The sequence below is a fragment of the Tympanuchus pallidicinctus genome, unplaced genomic scaffold, assembly GCF_026119805.1.
Source record: "Tympanuchus pallidicinctus isolate F22 unplaced genomic scaffold, pur_lepc_1.0 scaffold18, whole genome shotgun sequence".
Classification (NCBI taxonomy): domain Eukaryota; kingdom Metazoa; phylum Chordata; class Aves; order Galliformes; family Phasianidae; genus Tympanuchus; species Tympanuchus pallidicinctus.
In genome coordinates this window covers 8284780-8301688 of record NW_026294699.1, presented here as the reverse complement: position 1 = coordinate 8301688, position 16909 = coordinate 8284780, and the positions used below count along the sequence as shown (strand labels likewise).

The 16909-nt window shown below is 49.7% G+C and overlaps 2 protein-coding genes across 3 annotated transcripts; both read left to right on the top strand.

Annotated features, from left to right (window-relative positions):
* The first annotated feature begins 197 nt into the window (after positions 1 to 197).
* Positions 198 to 6984, top strand: EARS2 (glutamyl-tRNA synthetase 2, mitochondrial). Its single transcript, XM_052680539.1, has 9 exons — positions 198 to 300; positions 439 to 594; positions 1316 to 1505; positions 1744 to 2216; positions 3030 to 3138; positions 3294 to 3447; positions 4604 to 4734; positions 5719 to 5854; positions 6467 to 6984. The coding sequence occupies exons 1-9, from the start codon at positions 225 to 227 to the stop codon at positions 6548 to 6550; spliced, it is 1509 nt and encodes a 502-aa protein (XP_052536499.1). The 5' UTR covers positions 198 to 224; the 3' UTR covers positions 6551 to 6984.
* Positions 6573 to 16903, top strand: GGA2 (golgi associated, gamma adaptin ear containing, ARF binding protein 2). 2 transcript variants are annotated; one of them, XM_052680537.1, is made up of 17 exons: positions 6573 to 7232; positions 7589 to 7673; positions 7827 to 7902; positions 8380 to 8478; positions 9052 to 9175; positions 9598 to 9701; positions 10172 to 10252; positions 10917 to 11054; positions 12033 to 12114; positions 12378 to 12497; positions 12762 to 12929; positions 13176 to 13231; positions 13522 to 13697; positions 14450 to 14619; positions 15371 to 15540; positions 15922 to 16032; positions 16558 to 16903. In XM_052680537.1, the coding sequence occupies exons 1-17, from the start codon at positions 7199 to 7201 to the stop codon at positions 16642 to 16644; spliced, it is 1881 nt and encodes a 626-aa protein (XP_052536497.1). In that variant the 5' UTR covers positions 6573 to 7198; the 3' UTR covers positions 16645 to 16903. The 2 variants fall into 2 exon arrangements, with proteins under 2 accessions (XP_052536497.1, XP_052536498.1); XM_052680538.1 differs by having other exon boundaries at positions 6574 to 7232; positions 13549 to 13697.
* The last annotated feature ends 6 nt before the right edge of the window (positions 16904 to 16909 follow it).

Genomic DNA, 16909 nt, shown 5'->3' with positions numbered 1-16909 from the left:
GCACCGCCCCCGGACGACAAACTCCGCCCCCCGGCGCCGGCGGGCGCGGGGATTGGCTGAGCGCGGGGATTGGCTGAGCGCGGGGATTGGCTGAGCGCGGCGATTGGCTGAGCGCGGCGATTGGCTGAGCGCGGCGATTGGCTGAGCGCGGCGATTGGCTGAGCGCGGCGATTGGCTGAGCGCGGCGATTGGCTGAGCGCGGCGGGCGGAAACGGCGCGGCGGCATGGCGCGGGTGCTTAGGGACGTGTGTGGTGCGGCTGTGTCGGGGCCGCGGGTGCGCTTTGGGCCCAGCCCCACAGGTAATGGTCTTGTCAGCCTGAGGGCGGCTCTGACCCAGCGGCGGGAGCGCTGCTGAGCAGGGGTTGGGGCTGCGGGAGATGCCCCGTTCGCTTTCTCTCCGGTCACTGCGCTCTTCCGTGCCTTGCACACGGTTACAGGTTTCCTGCACCTAGGCGGCCTCCGCACCGCGCTGTACAATTACATCTTTGCCAAACAGCAGCGGGGGACCTTCGTGCTGAGAGTGGAGGACACCGACCAAGGCCGGGTGGTGCCCGGGGCTGCCGAGAGCATAGAGGGCATGTTGCACTGGGCAGGTAAGCCCCCAGGCAGCGAGTCCAGTGCCGGAGCCACTAGGACCTTTGCCTGGGGATGGGCAGTGAGAGAACGAGGGTATTTTGCAGGGTAGCAAAGCACGTGGTGTTTCAAACGTGGTGAATTTGTTAAAATGTAATGACACAGCTATTGTTTTGGCACCAGGAAGACTTTGTGTTTGGTTTCAAACCAGAAGGGAGGAAGTTTAGATTGGTTATAAGGGAAATGTTACTTAAAGTAAGGGCAGTGAGGAATGACACAGGGTGCCCAGAGAAGTGGTGGTGCCCCATCCCTGCACACAGCTGCAGTCAGGCTGGATGGGGCTCTGAGCACTGATGGAGCTGAGGGTGTCCCTGCTTAGTGCAGGGAGTGGGACCCGATGGCCTTTAGAAGTCCCTTCTAACTCAAACTATTCAATGGTTCTGTGATAAAGTAGTGCTGAGCTGCGTAGGACTGAGCATCAGGTCTGCACTGTCTGACACACAGATTCCCACCTGCAGTAGTGGCACAACACAGCTGTAACAGGGCCTGTGTGTGGGAAACCTCACAGACCAGAAGACCTCAGACCTCACTGTACGTTGGTACATTCTCTGCATGTGGGTGCTTGCCAGAAGGGATCTGGAGGTGTTTGATTCTATGCTTTTTTTTTTTTTTTTTTTTCATTCCACAACTGAAAGAGGGGGTTTTGGAACTTTTTTTGGGCCTACTGTATGGCTCTTCCAGGCATTCCCCCTGATGAGAGCCCTCGGCGTGGTGGTCCCTTTGGCCCCTACCAGCAGTCCCTCAGGCTCGACCTCTACAGGGCCGCCAGTGAAGTGCTGTTGGACCGCGGTGCTGCGTACCGCTGCTTCTGCACCCCACAGCGCCTGGAGCTGCTCAGGAAGGAGGCCCTGCGTAACCAGCAGACCCCGCGGTAGGAGGCTGTCCCCTCTGTGCCCCTTGCTCCCAAATGTAGGGCTAAGTACGTGGCAGCAGGGCTGTCTTCACAACTTTAGAGGTTTAAGGCAGTGATGTGTGAGGATGGAGGGGTTGTGTAGATATGCAGTGGACAGATCACAGCTAAAAGTCATGAATCCATGTTCTGGGAATGTGAAATGTGTTGCTGGGTTTGGCCTATATTGACCCGACTCCTCCATTCTCCTCTCTCAAAGGTATGACAACCGGTGCCGGCACCTGACACCTAAGGAGGTGGCTGAGAAGCTGGCACAGGGCCTGGACTGGGTCGTGCGCTTCCGACTGGAGCGGGGTGTGGAGCCCTTCCAGGACCTGGTCTATGGCTGGAACAAGCATGAGGTGGCGGAGGTGGAGGGAGACCCAGTGATCCTTAAGGGAGATGGCTTCCCCACGTACCACCTGGCCAATGTGGTGGATGACCACCACATGGGTATCAGCCACGTCCTGCGTGGGACTGAGTGGCTTACTTCAACATCCAAGCACCTCCTCCTCTACAAAGCTTTTGGCTGGGACCCCCCGCAGTTCGGGCACCTTCCACTGCTTTTGAACAAGGATGGCAGTAAGCTGTCCAAGAGGCAGGGGGACATCTTCCTGGAGCACTTTGCCCAGGAGGGCTACCTGCCTGAGGCTCTGCTGGACATGATAACCAACTGCGGCTCTGGGTTTGCAGGTAATGAGAGCAGGCTTGGTGCTTGCTAGAAACCCCTTGGGGCTGACTTCAGGGGGAAGGATGGGTTTATTTTAATATTATGGAAGATTGACAGTGTTTGAAAGGAAGTGGATGTCAGGCAAGCGATCTGAGTGGACTTCTATCCCTGAAATGCCACAACAGCTTCTGCAGAGCTTCTATGCAGGACAGGGTGGTGGGAATCTTTCTGTCTCTTTGTGCTCATTTAAACTGAGTGGTGCTTAATGTGTTCCTACCTGGGACAACCTTCGTCTCAGAGGGATTAAACTGTCTGCAAAGTCCTGGGAAAACTTGTGTTCTCTGGTTAATAATTGCAGTGTCGTGTATTACATCTTTCACATTTCCTGTTTGACCTGAAAGACCATGTGTAGTTGAGTCTACTATTCCTTTTGTTGTTTTGTCTGTGTGACTATCACATTAATTTATGTTTCAGGATCTCTGCTTGGGAGTGAATCCTTCACTGGGCAGGGAAGCCTCCTGGCCAAGTACTATTTCTGTTAGCTGAGTGATGCAAGGGGTGAAATAGAGCAAAGCTGAGTGTCCCGGCTTTAGTTCCTTGTTATCAGTCTGTTTTACAGAAGGGGCAGCTTCCTTGCATACCTGCCAGAAGTTACCTCTTGTTTGCCAGGGTATGTCCCTGCTCCTCCTAGCACTGAAACAACCCTTCTTTCTCGCTGTTCCCTCAGCTGTGCTGCTATACCAGCGCGGGTCTTGCCTTTACTGGTGAAAAGGAGAGACTTCATCTTTCTGTTGGAGAGTGAATGTATGTCATAACCTTGCTGAATTATTTTGCAGAGAAACAGATGGGGAGGACTTTGGAGGAGCTGATCTCGCAGTTTGAAATAGGCAGAATTACAACCCATTCTGCATTACTGGAACTTGAGAAACTCCCAGAATTCAACAGGTAGAAATATCAGTGGTAGATCTAAACTCAATACTTTATTGGGATGTCTGTCCAAGGTCTGATGTTGCCTTTCCAACTGTTCTAGTTTTAACTGGCAAATATGAGATGGAGATGATTAGAGTGAACAAAACCCAGAGCAGTTTCTCTTTGTCCAGGATGCACCTCACTCGCCATATTGAGAATGAAGCGTTACGACAGAAACTAATTCAAGAGCTGCAGTTGCTGGTGGAGCACACCTATGGGGATCAACAAGTGGATAAAGAGGTTCTGGAAAAGGAGTACGTGGAGCAAGTCCTTCTGCTGAGAAAAGTATGAGAAGTGATAAAATGATATTACTGTTTTGTGGAGAGCTGGAGCGTGGGCATGCATGGTTTTGTGGGTAAAGACTCAGCTGAGTTTGGGGCACTGCTTTGACCTGAGCTCTGCTGACTGCCAACAGCAAGTGGCTGCAACTGCCAGTTCAGGTGTGCACATTACTGCCAAAATATAATGGTGTGGTTGGCTGGCCTGTAGGAATGAGCTTGCTGAATATCTTGGCAATCTTTGCAGGGTTGTGGCCTCATTGGCTCTTTGTTTAGCTGGCAGAGAGCTCCTTTGGTTGAGGGAGGATGTGTCCCAACCATGGAAATACTATTAGTATTGCAGGATCAGGTCAGCTGTGGCTTTGTTTAGATGAGAGTTGAAGGCTTCCATGCTATGCTTTGCCTCATGGTCCAGCATGGAACGTGCCCGTGGTGCAAAGATCTGTACTGAGCAGGCTCCTCATGCTACCAGGCAGTTCACCCATGCTTTTTGCTGATTGGGCAATGTAAAGATGCTTGTGTTGCTACAGCTCCATGCTTTGAAAGCAAAGTCAAAGCAACTGCTTAGCAGAGATGGATGAAGATCTTGATAGTTAAACTAATGGCACCTGGGTGTGCAGAGCCCTGGTCTCAGCTCAGTGGCAGAGTGCAGGCTGTAAAGGGGATAGGAGATACTTTGGCTTTTTCCAGTGCTAGGAAAGAGGATGAACCCAGCAGTTTCCCAGTCTGCCCCTTGGATACTGCTGTAGGATCAAGGGGATTCCTTGAGAGTAGTAAAGAGCCTCTGTACGGGCAGGCAGAGACCCTGTCTGTCAGCAGAGGTTTCACTGTGGGCTGCCCATGTGACTCCCTGTGCGTCTCATGAGAGGCAGCAACTGAGTGTGGCGAGCCACTTCCAGGGACAGAGTGAGTCAGCTGCATGTACAGGACTGGTACCAAACCCTTGAGGCTGCTTTTGTATCTCCGTGTGCACCAGGAGGTTATGGGTGTGAAAAACAGCAACTAAAATGTCAGCAGTTGACGTTTTCTCTAAGCAGGCACAAAGCACAAGGCAGCAGTGTGCTGAGATCCTCTTCAGCTGTTTGTGAAGCACAGAAGGAAGTCTTCCCTCCCCAGACTGTCACTGTCACCCCAGTCTTGCCAACTTTGCCTTTTTTCCCCAGGGCCACATAAGCCATCTGAAGGACCTGGTGTCGGGCAACTATTCCTACTTGTGGGTTAGGCCCTTGGTGTCCCGAGAGCATCTACAGACTATTTCTGCAGAAGTAGATGAAATAGGAAAACTAGTCCTAGGGTAAGTGTCACCTTGCAGCTCTGTACACATCCACCTGATGTCCCATGGCATTGCTGCTTGGCTGCTGTATTCATCTTGGACGTGCTCATGGTTTTTATGTATTTTGCTTCACTTCAGAATGTGCTGCAGTTAATAACTACTAAGAAGTTTTGTATGTACTTAATTGAAAGACTGTTTACCAGCAGGAAATCTCACGTTAAGGCTCTTAGGCAATAATTGTCATGTCTGTGCTTTGTAAAGCACTGGGCACAATACATTTATGTGCCAACATAGTGCTGATGAAGAAAACCAAGAGCTTTTCTGTGCTGCTTGATCTCCTGTATCTTTGTCCATTGCAGCATCTGACAGAAGGACAAGGTGGTTTGGTCACAAGTCTGCTGGGTCTCTGGAATGAATACAGTCTATGCCCAGCAGAATTAACTGCCTCCAAAGCACTCACCCCTGGGGCAATCCTCTGGTTTTCATTTCTTAGCCTCTAGCTAGCAGTCTGCATTTCTCTCCAGTCCAAAGCATCACTGGGATGGCAGACTGTCTCTCCAACCTCTGCTAGGTCCTTTCTTCTGTACCAAGGAATTCTGTGGAGCTTTGCCAGCATGTTTCACTGCTGCCTTGTGTGTTCCTCTGCTGCTGCATGCCTGGCAGCTGGGAGGGATGCCATGTCAATCTCTCTTTCTGTTCAGATTCTGTGTATATCAGGTCAAAGCTTTTGATGAAAATGAGCCCTGAACACCTCAGAGAGAAGTTGAGGTGGCAATAGCTGCAAAATTGTCTATTAGTTTCAGCTGTCTGCAAAGCTGATTGCCCCCAGTCACTTGTCACAGCTGAGTGGTAACTGAATACAGGTGATGGCAATTTAAATGCCAGAATCCTGCCTGTCCTGTGGAGATAGTAGTATTGCTGTCTACATCTGATGCTGCCAGCATTGGCTCCTGCATCTCTAAAAACTGCATTTATTCAGAAGTCTGAATTACTCATTTCCTAAAGGCTTATGACAAAGCCAGCAGCTGTTTGGACCATTGAGGAGTTGAACAAAGACCTCAGAAACCTCCAGAAGCAGACCAGAGAGACCAAGTACAGCAGCATGATGAAGCTCCTCCGCCTGGCTCTCAGTGGGCAGCAGGTAAAAAAACAATTCTGGTGCTGGGGCCTTCCGGTTCTGTGTGTGGTTTTTAAGTAGCTGTCTTCCTGCACTATCAAGATAGCAGTATTTGGGCTGGACTTATTAGAAGAATTTATGTCAGTTGCTGTTAGGAGTGAAAGTACTGACACAAAACAGGTCTGGAAGAAAGGGCTGTTATGACAATTCCAGAAAGGCCTTTTTAAGGCATGGATATGCTGCTTGCAAACATGAAGTTAGCAAAACTTCTAGACCAGCTATAGAGGGCGTTTGCAGCCTTGTGAGTTTAATGCTAATGAGGATCTTGAGTGCAGTGCTCTGCATTCATCTGCTGTACAAAGTTCAAACCCAAGTTTTACAGGAGGCGTTCTTCACAGCCTGCTTCTGGCTTAAGCTGTGGGGTTGTTGTTTTGTTCAGCTTGACTGTTTTACTTCAGGAATAAAGATATAAGTCTTGCTTTGAGATTGCTTTAAAAAAAAAAAACAACAACCCTGCCCTTGGTCTAACAGCAATCTGATAGCTTGTCGCTTCATCACTTCCTGCCTGGTGGTACGGACTTTTGTTCTGGAAAGTGTAAGTTTCCATTCGTACAAAGATTTCTTCTGTGCTTTCAGCATGGACCGAGCGTCGCTGAGATGATGGTGACATTGGGCCCCAGAGAAGTGTGTGGAAGGATACGCAAAGTGCTGTCCAGCTAATGTGAGACCCACAGCATGGACAGCCAGCGTGGGTCCAGGAGGTGTGGGTACCACCTGTCATCTTCCAAAGCCGGACTTCTTGGTGACAGCGTGATTGTCTCTGATCAGATGTGCTGGGCTTTGGGCCACGCGGGTGTCTGTGTGTCTGTACACTCAGCATGAGGCAGTCTGTATGGGAGAGGAGCTGCATACAGAGAGGTCTGTCCTTGTACTGTCACCCTGTGGAAACAGCCAAGTGTTCTGGCTGGAATCCAGTGACTTCTATCAGCAGTTCAGTGCCTACAGATGGAAGGCAGTGCTGAGCCAGCTGCCCACCTTGCTCTGGGCACTGCCCTGCAGCTGGAGGAGCCCGGCCAGCACCAGAGCAGTGTTGGAGGGGTGTGGGGGGGTGAGCAGCTGCTACCTGCTGCTGTGGATAAAGGACTTTAAACTCACTGAACTGTGTGCGTGGTTCAGCTGAAATGTGGAACTCTCCCTATTGGAGTGCTGACCTTTAAGTGTTAAATCGCTCTGGTGACAGCCGTCACCAAAACCACCTTTCTGCGTGCTGTCGGTGCGGGGTGCGGGGCGCGGCCGGCGCTGCGAGGAGCGCTTCCTGGGCGGCCCCGGGAGCGGGCGGGGCGGCGGAGCGGGACGCAGCGGGAGCCCATGGCCGGCTCGGAGCGGCTGCAGCGGTGGCTGAGTGAGTGCGGTGGGGAGGGGGCGCGGGCAGCGCTGCGGCCGCCCTGTGCCCGAGGGCGGGCGGGGAGCTGCTGGAGCGGCGGGGCGGGGGCTGCGGGCGCGGCGGGCCGGGCTGGGAGCGTGCCGCGGCTCCGCGCTGCAGGGGCTGAGCGCTCCGCTCCCACCTTGGGCTCTTGAGACGGGGCTCGGCGCTGCGTTTTTACGCAGATGTCGGTGATGATCGCTTCCTGCCCGTCGCTCGCCTTCCATTTCTGCCTTTCACGAAAAGGCCCCGAGCGGAGCGGCCGGTGCTGAGCCCCTCCCCGTCTGTGCCTCGCGATCTCACGCAGAAACCTTTTCTTTCTTCCCCCGCGTAAGACGAAGCCACCGACCCGGGTGTCGCCGAGGAGAATTGGGAATGCATCCAGCAGTTCTGCGCGCAGCTGAACGCGGACGCGGAGGGGTAAGGAGAGCGGCGGCCCTGCTCAGCCCGCAGCCCTGCCCGCAGCGAAGCGCTCGGGTCGGCCGATGGCTCTTCCCCGCAGGGGCACCGTTAGCAGCGCTGGGTTCTCTGGGGATCTCGAGCGCTGACTGACCTGCTTCTGTTGCTCCCCAGCCCACCGCTGGCAGCGCGGCTGCTGGCGCACAAGATACAGTCGCCCCAGGAGGTGGAAGCTCTCCATGCGCTGACAGTAAGTGCTCTCGACCACGTGCGAGGAGAGGCAGCGATGATCGCAATCTGCGGGGTTGGGGCAGTGACTGCTGCCACTTCTTTTTCCTCCTGATGTGCCCCCGTTTCTTTTTTCCGTGGATGTATACCCCGCTTTTGGTTACACAATGAATGGAGAAACCGGGGAATCGCAGAGGGAGTGAATTCTTTGGCTCCTTTCTGTGGCATTCTGCTGTGGATCCCGGTTCCAGCTGTCACGTCTGTGCTATTGCCTCTGAGTCAGCAGCTCCAGAAGTTGTTAATGAAGGGGAGGACAGCACAGTGATCTTCAGCACCTTTCTTGAGGGGGTTGGATGAAGAAAAGACACTTTTGCTGTGCAACCTGTGTGCACGCTGTGCTGGAAAGGCCTTAAATGTAACATTGTAGTAACAAAGTCTTCATGAATTCCTTAAGCTGTGTGGGTACAGCTCTGTTTTCTGACTGGCTCCTTTTCTGCAGGTGCTGGAGACATGTGTGAATAACTGCGGTGAGAAATTTCACAATGAAATAGCAAAGTTCCGGTTTCTGAATGAGCTGATTAAAGTGCTGTCCCCAAAGGTGGGTGGCTGTGGCTGCCCAGCACATGGTGAAGGGGTGTGCTGTGTGTTTCAGCCCGGTTGGAAAAGCTTAGAATGAATGTCATGTAGGAGTAGAGCAGAATTTCTGTTCTGCGCCTCTGAGCATAAGGAGTGGATGTGAAGAAAGTAATGATTGTAACTCCTGTCCTCACTGCTTCCTTACATGGAAGGTAGCCAAGTTTGGGCCCTGCTCATGGGGGCAGGGTCAGCCTGAATAAAGCACAGGGCTGTTTTCATTAAAAGAGCTACAAAGCAGCTTTTGGTTTCAGATGTAGTAACTGATCAGGGAGCCTTTGAACTGGTTTCGTGTTGATTGTCAAATAATATTAATGACATTGGCACACATGCAATAGCATTGCTTTTATTTACAGCCAATGCTGTGCACACTGTTTCATGTATTGCAAGAAACACAGCTGACAGCACTGTGTGCGTTGGGAGTCTGTTTACTGTTTGAGCTCTGCACGCAAGCAACTTGGGGCCAGACCTGTATGCAATACATGGTGCAAACTCTTCAGTTTTGATCTATTTTTCTTTTTTTGTTGTTCTTCCCCAGTACTATGGAACGTGGTCTTCGGAAAAAGTCAAGTCCAGAGTGACAGAAATAATATTCAGTTGGACAGTTTGGTTTCCTCAGGAAGTTAAAATCCGGGATGCTTATCAGATGTTGAAGAAACAAGGTTCAGTTCTGTTATTTCAGTTTCCTTTTTAACTTTGAAGTCACGTGGCTTCAGCCCACACTTCTCAGTCCTCTTTGCTTTTGTGACTCAGCTGTTTCTGTAAGGCATTCTGTGTGAGGGAGAAAGGACAAAGGCTGCTTCCAAAGGCTGCTGGGCTGCTCAGGGATGCCCATAACTGTGTAAAGAGATTTAACCAACCATGGTTGTATTGAGCCATTCCAGCCTTGTGGCCACTGTTCTCACAATGCTCACCTCTGGGTGTGTGGTGAAAAGGTACAGAGCACATTCAGGCTCTCTTTTTGGGATGCTGTTCTGTGCAATGCTGGGCACAGGTGCGCAGCTGGGTGCAGGACCAGCATGCTGTTGAGCATTGTGTTGTGGCAGCTCAGGCACTGCTGAAGCAATGCTGTTTATCATTCCAGGGATTGTAAAAGAAGACCCCAAATTGCCAGAAGACAAAATCTTACCTCCCCCTTCTCCAAGACCTCAGAACTCCATCTTTGACACCGATGAAGAGAAATCCAAGGTAAACCCCAAGGCTTTCCTCCCTGCTCCCCCTATGATTTTTACTGCTGAGAGCGCATGCAGATATATGCTGTGCTGCTTCAGAACAATGCTGATGCTTCTGCTGAACAACAAGTGAAGAATTCTGTGATATTTCATCAGAAAGCATTGCTTGGTCAAAAGTGAAACACTTTTACAGAAATAGTTGGTTTCTCTTTGCATTTCAGTAGGAAGGCCCCTCTGGGCCCTGCAGCAGTTCTGCTGCCCCATGCTGTGTTGCTGCACTGCTCTGTGCTGTCCTGGGCTTGGCCATCTTCCCCCCTTTTTCTCATGCTCCTGATGCCAGAAAGTCATTGTTCTCAACTGTCTGCACTGAGCTGCTGACAGTGGGTATCCCTGAGTACTGCTCTGTTGGGGGGTGTACCTGTGGGGCATACTCAACACGGTGGCTGGAGAATGCTGCTGATTGCTGCCCATGGTTTCCCTTCACAGCTCCTAGCAAGACTGTTGAAGAGCAGCCATGCTGAGGACCTGCAGGCTGCCAACCGGTTGATCAAGAGCATGATCAAGGAGGTGGGTATCTGTGAGAGCCATAGCCCCTCCGGACAGAAGGAGGGATGGTAGGGGACCTGGCAGTTCTGTCTGTGACTGTGGGTTCTATATATGACATCCAGAATGTCTGCCACCATCCTGGCATTAAAGGGAGCACCAGGGGTGGTAATGGGAACCGTACTCTAACATCAGACTCAGATGAACTATTCGGGTTCCTAGGTGGGAAAGGGCTACACTTGTAGGGAACTGCCTTTCTCCTGTAGGCACTGTGTCTGTCTGGTTCTCATTTCCCATCTGAAAGGTCAGCCTGCTTCTGTTTTTAAAAACAAAACGAAACAAAAAACCTTATTGCAGTCATCGAGTGCCCTTCTGTGTGGCAGAAGCCATCAATTCCCAGCTCTAATTTTGAAGGCTTCTTTATGCCTGTGGTGTAATGCATCCCTGTACACCAGCACAGGCTGCCCAGTGCTATGAGAAGGACAGGAGGCGTACTGCCTCCTTTCTCAATACCAATGGATGGCACAGCACTGATACTGGAGCTTCTCTGTGGATTTTGTGCCATACTTTGTATCCAGTGACATTTATAGGAAACTGCCCTGCACCAAGAGGGATCCAGAGTGACCAAAACAAGCATGTTCTCTGGCTGTGTTAGCCAAGTCATCTACTTTTATTTCATTTTTCAAAGGAACAAGAAAAGTCAGCTAAGGTGTCCAGAAGAGTGAATACAATCAGTGAAGTTTCTGAAAACGTTAAACGAATGGATGAATTGCTGGAAGGTTATAAGAGACAGGAATTACCCAAATCTGACCATGAAACGCTCCAGGTAGGTGTTCCTTTTTCCTTCATGAGAGGTTCTTTTGGCTGTGGCTGGGAGGGCCTGGAACAACAGGATTCAACTGGCAGCAAGCTGCAGTTCATTTCTGCAAGGGAAGAACATTACCACAGCAGGAATAACTTCCAGTGTGGTGAATGACAGTCCCTCTCATCTGAGTAACAAAGTTGAAATGGATCTTGCTGTGCCAGTTCTAATTTCTGTTCAGGTCAGCTGCTCTTCTTGTGATATCTTATGGGGAAGTGATTCTTCCTCCAGCAGTGGAGTAACGCATGGGAATTCCCTTAGCCCAGTTGTGGTTAGATGGGCATGAGGAGGTGTGATCAGGGAAGCTCAAAACTATTGGATCTTTGACCTGTATTCTGGTTGCTGTGATTCCCTTTTTCTGGATCAGAATTCATTGGTCTGCTTCAAAACTACTGACCACTGAATTTTTCTAATTTTTGTAGGGAAGTACTTGTATGTGACTGAGAGTTTGGAGTTAGCTTCATTTGGGAGGGCTGTGGCTGTAGGAGGTGATAAAGACTGTACTATAGATGAAAGAAAAAAATGGCTTCCGCTGTGCCTACTCACTTCCAAAATACTGAGAAGAGAGCCATGATGGGCTTTGTCTTTTCTGATGGTATTAGAAACTGATGGTCACTTTTCTGACTACTGTGATTTATCCATTTGCTTCTGGATAGTTTTTAATTGGAAAATTTTACACTGACTCATCTTACACCTGTATGCATTGAGGAGATGTGATTGCTGAACAGGTACCAGCAACAGCACTTTGCTCAGTGCCTGTGCTTACAGGTCACTGTGTTGTAAGAGTGCAGGAGCACGCAGCACTGATACCCTGGACCAAAGCAGAACGTGCAGCTGCTTGTTCCAGAGGTAGCATCACTTACAGGTGTTCACAGGAACATACGGAAGTGTGAGAGTGTTGAGGATCTTCTGAGCAATGACATGAAATGGTTCTTTCCCCAGAGCCTATTCCAGCGCTGTGAGAAGCTCAGACCGCTGCTGTTCCGCCTGGCCAGTGAGACAGTTGATGATGATGAGGCTTTAGGTAAGAGCCAATGCTGCCCTTGGAACCCTTTGCATTTGTGTTTATGTTATCATTTAAGTTCATTTCCAAAGTGAAGTACTCCTTTCCTTGAAGGAATGCTTACACATGTGCTACCCAAGATTTCTGCTTGGAATGATAAACTGTGTTTGGGAAGTGGCACAAAATTACTCCTCCCCAGAGGAGCTATCAATTTTCACTTGGAGCCCAGAGTTAAATAACAAATCCAGTTTCTTCCATCAAAGGTGGTCTCTCTTCTTTTCCAGCTGAGCTGCTGCAGGCCAACGACAAGCTCACGCAGGTGCTGGGACGGTACAGGCAGACTGTAGGCAGTCACGAGGATGGTGGGGGAGGCTGTTCAGCCAGCAGCTCCTCTGATGCACCAGGTAAAGAACTCCACAGCATTCCATGACAGCTCTGCCTCCTGCATTTAATGGGTGAGGGAATCTGAAAGGGAACTGCTTCTCAGAGGACAGACGTGGGCAAAACCCTTCAGCACATGAAAACTTTTACATAGCTATTTTCTTTTACGTGTGGTTGAATGACAATGTTCCTGGAGCTCTTCAGCTGAGTCCTTTAGCATGTGCCTGTAGTTCCATGTGCCCTGCTGCTTTCAGATCTCTCTGTAACTCTTCCTGTTCTTTCCAAAGCACATCGGACGCCCCCGAGGCGCGTGAAGAGCTATACACTGATCGACTTCTCTGAGCTGGAGGCCATGGCCCAGGCTCCTGCAGACCAGTTTTCAGACATCCCCTCTGCCTCGCGACACAGCAGCACCACCTCTGCTTGTCTGCTGGAGGAGGAGCTGAAATCATTAGGTTTGTACATACAGTTCACTACAGCCTTAGCCTTGTTACTGGGGTTTGTGATACTTCATAAATACAGAATTTTGACTTCAGTGCTCATCTTAAAAGAAAGCAGGCCCTTCAGCTAGGGGAGGTTTTTAGGAGAATAGTTGCTTTAATGGTGTTAAAGGCAAACTGCTGTTAGACAATGAGGGAAGAATCTGTGGGGAAAACAGCTGTTTTCTGTAATTGATCTGTGCCTTTGGGTATCTTTCTTAGATCTCAGTGACTCTCTGGTTTTACAGAAGCCGCCGCCTGACCTTGGCTTATCAGAGGTGAGTGATCCTCAGCTACGAAGTCCATAAGACACAAAGGGCAAACATCAGATAGGATTCTTGATCTCCCATCTTTCTCCTGCAGCCTATTTTATCTTTTTTTTACACTCCTCTATTCTGAAGGGAAACCTCCTGCAGTGCAATGAATATACGGGTTGCAGTTTGCAAAACCAGATTACTCAAATTTATTTCTACTTTAATTAACCTTATGTTAATTTAAAAAAAATATATATATATATATATATTTAGTGGAACAGGTTTTATTTATTTATTTTCCTGGTGATCTGCAGCATGAACCAGAAGTGCCTCTTTTCCAGGCTGCTGTGCACAATGGATGTAGTAAAAATGTAAGTGCTTTTGAACCACTGGAATTGGAGGAAAGCTGGGGAGGCAGCTGCTCAGAGAAGAATGAATTTTGGAGCCTCGATCAGCTCTCTCCACCTCCCAGGACCAAGATGTTATCCCCGTAAGTGAGCTCTACACAATACAGTCTGACTTTGGAGAGGAGAAATACTATTTTTACAGCAGTGAGGTTTGGAAAAACCTTTTAGCTACAACTGGGTAATGATGGCAAGCTGTGCATCCGTGCACTGGCTCTTAAAGCAGCAGCTGTGCACCTATTAATTCTAACTCTAAACAATTGTACACCTGGGCCTTCACAGGGTCAGAAACTTGGTGGAACAAATCCAATGGCTTAGCAACAAGGTGTTCTTGAGCTAAAGGAACAAAAACATCCAAGTCAGATCTCTTTTCTTCAGCTTTTTTTCAGGCTTTGACAAGATAGTTTCCTGGCATTCATTAGAAGCCTAACAGATTTATCATCTACAGGTCTTCAGAGCAGGTGACCATTATCATAAGCTTATCCAACTTATCCAATCTGCCAGAATGTAGGCCAAGAAGTGTTTCTGGAGATTCCTAGCCTTTTGCATTAACTCTGAACTAGAACTTTAATCTCACTGACAGAGCTCCAGAGAGCCTGCATAACAGTTTCATGACAGTAACAGGAACAAGTCTCTGCCTTAGTGAATGCTGAAACAGCAGTGTCTTCCATACAAAATAGAGACTATTTTCAAACTTCCTAGGAAATCAGAGTAAGCTTGTACTTTGTACCTAAAAGGGATGAGGGATTGGGAACACAAACACAGACTCAGCAGAGGATGGTATATACCATGTACTCTCCCCAGTTAATATAAGCTCTCTACATGCTTTTCTTTCCAGGGATTTATCACCAATGAAATTGCCCTTTCCAGATCTTCCAAATAGCTCAATGGCAGATCCTTCATTCTCCAGCCTAGGCTACGAGCTGAAGCCTGCTGCCTCTTTGCATCCAGCTTCCAATGATGCTTCTCTAGCAAACCTTTTTGTCCCTTTAATTTCAATTACACTGAGTAAGTGCAATGATTTCTGTGCCCCAGCTCTGCTTAATAGAGCTCTTCTGTGATTTTTGCAGGGGAGCAAGCAAGCCAAAGTAGCTTCATGCTGTGAGGGTCAGCTGGAGAAAACTGGCTGTTCTATGAAGGATTTAATGTATCTGAGAATCTGAGCAAGAGCTGGGAATGATGCCATGGCAATGTCCTATTCAGTAGTCAGAAGTTTCATGCCCTGGCTAATCTTTTTAGTGTGCTCCTAAACTCTTTGATTCTGGCATCTTCTGTGAAGCTTCAAGCAGTGCTTCTCCAGAGGCTTAAAAGATACTTACAGGTCCTAAGGCGGAACTGTCTTCTGACTTCAGTCTCTGAAGTTAAGGACTTAGCAGATTCTGGAAAGGCTGAATGGTGATGGCCAGCTGTGGATTTATCCCTGGTAATAAGAGGCTAAGTCCTGTAAGTTGCTGAAGTGTTATATTTTTGCTTTTCCCATTGTTTTGGATTTGTAGGTCATCTCTTTAACTGACAGTTAAAATCTCAGTGGCTAGTCACCTCATATCTCATGACATGTAGATTCCTCTCTGTACTTTGGAGGTGAAATGTAAATCACAGGCCAGCATTGTCCACTGCTTGGCCTACGAGTTTGCTAGAGCAAGTAAAAGTTTGTATGAATTTTTCCTTTTTGCTGTTCTTAGCCTACCTTCACTGTTCTGCACTCAGAAGAGCGGGGAAATCCATGCTCTGTTTCTTATTTTCCTTTTGTTTCCGGCAGGTAGTATCTGTCCACTTACAGTGTATGACAGAGATGGCTTCAAAGCTATGCTCCACTTCTCCAGAGACCCAGCTCCTGGCCGACCAGATGTGCTGGTGATGGTTCTCTCCATGCTGAGCACCTCAGCTCAGCCAATTAAGGACATTGTGTTTCAGGCTGCAGTCCCAAAGGTAAGAAGCCTACGATGAATAAAATGGAGTGGGGCTGCTCAAAAATGGAGGTTTGCCTTTTCATCCTTAGAATTTTTCTTTGTATATTAAAAATTGCATGGCTCATTTTCCCAAACTGCACAGGTAGTACCTGTGGCTCAGGTGCCTGTTTCACAGAGTAGATCCCTGGCCTTGCAAGAAAGAAGCAAAGCTCCAGACACACTGCTTTAACCTCCTAATAAGATACTCATTGTACCTGTGTACATGCAGCATAGAGTTGCCTATTTAGGAATGTCCTCCTTCAGGTGGAGGTTGACTTGTCTACTAAATTGCGGAGCTGCTTAGTACTCCCAGCTCTCTTTCACTGTGGACCAAAAGATTTCCTTTTGCTTTCTTTTTCAGACCATGAAAATAAAGTTGCAACCAGCATCCGGTTCTGAGCTCCCAGCCTTCAGCCCGCTGCTTCCCCCAGCAGTGGTGTCTCAGGTCCTGCTGCTTGCCAATCCACACAAAGTATGTGGCAGTGGTTCTGCGGTGGGTCACTGAATGTGGCCATAATGTATTTGTGTGAAGGGCACAGGTAGTGCTGTCTGCAAGGAGATGTGTGGGAGGGATGCAGTGGGTTGTGATGGAGGACATTTTTTCCTCTGCAACAGCTTTTCAGGATTGAATGTGCCATGACTGCAGTGGGCTGCGCAGTTGTGCTTGTCTGCCTGCTGGGATGACACCTGGGAGACCCTGCAGCTATCAGCAGCGAATGGCACGACCATGTGTGTCACCTTTGTTGTACTCATGAATATTTATGGGCCACAAGAACAATGTTGGGATTCTTCCCATCACTGAGGGGGGTGTCTAGGCCTGGATTTCCAAGCGTGTGGGGGCTGGGCAGAGACCTGCACGGCTCTTGCATTACTATCTTGGCCCTGCAGAGGCCTTCCAGAGGGTGATTCAGTGCAGCAGGGCTGTGAGGGATGGGATGGAAGGAGGCCCACGAGGCTGCAGCTGTGACACGCGCCTCTCTGCTTTCTTCTTTCCCAGGATCCCGTCCGTTTAAAGTACAAGCTGGCGTTCAGGCACGGCGAGCAGCCCGTCAGCGAAGTGGGAGAGGTGACCGGCTTCCCATGAGCGGAGCTGTGGGGCGGCTGAACGCCCGGACGTCGCGGTTCGCCTCGGGGGAGGCGGGGCGCTCAGCACCGTGCCGCTGTCCGCACGCCGGCCCTGCCGTTGCGGAGCCCGCGCCGCGCAGCCTTGCCTCTGCTTCCGCACCGACGTTCCCTCCCGTGTTCGGGGCCGATTTTCCTTCTTTCCGTGCGCGCTGGAGGAGCGGGCCTGGCTTTAAGGCCGAGCGCGCTGCGTGGCTGCATAAAAACAAGCTGTTGGCGGACCCGGC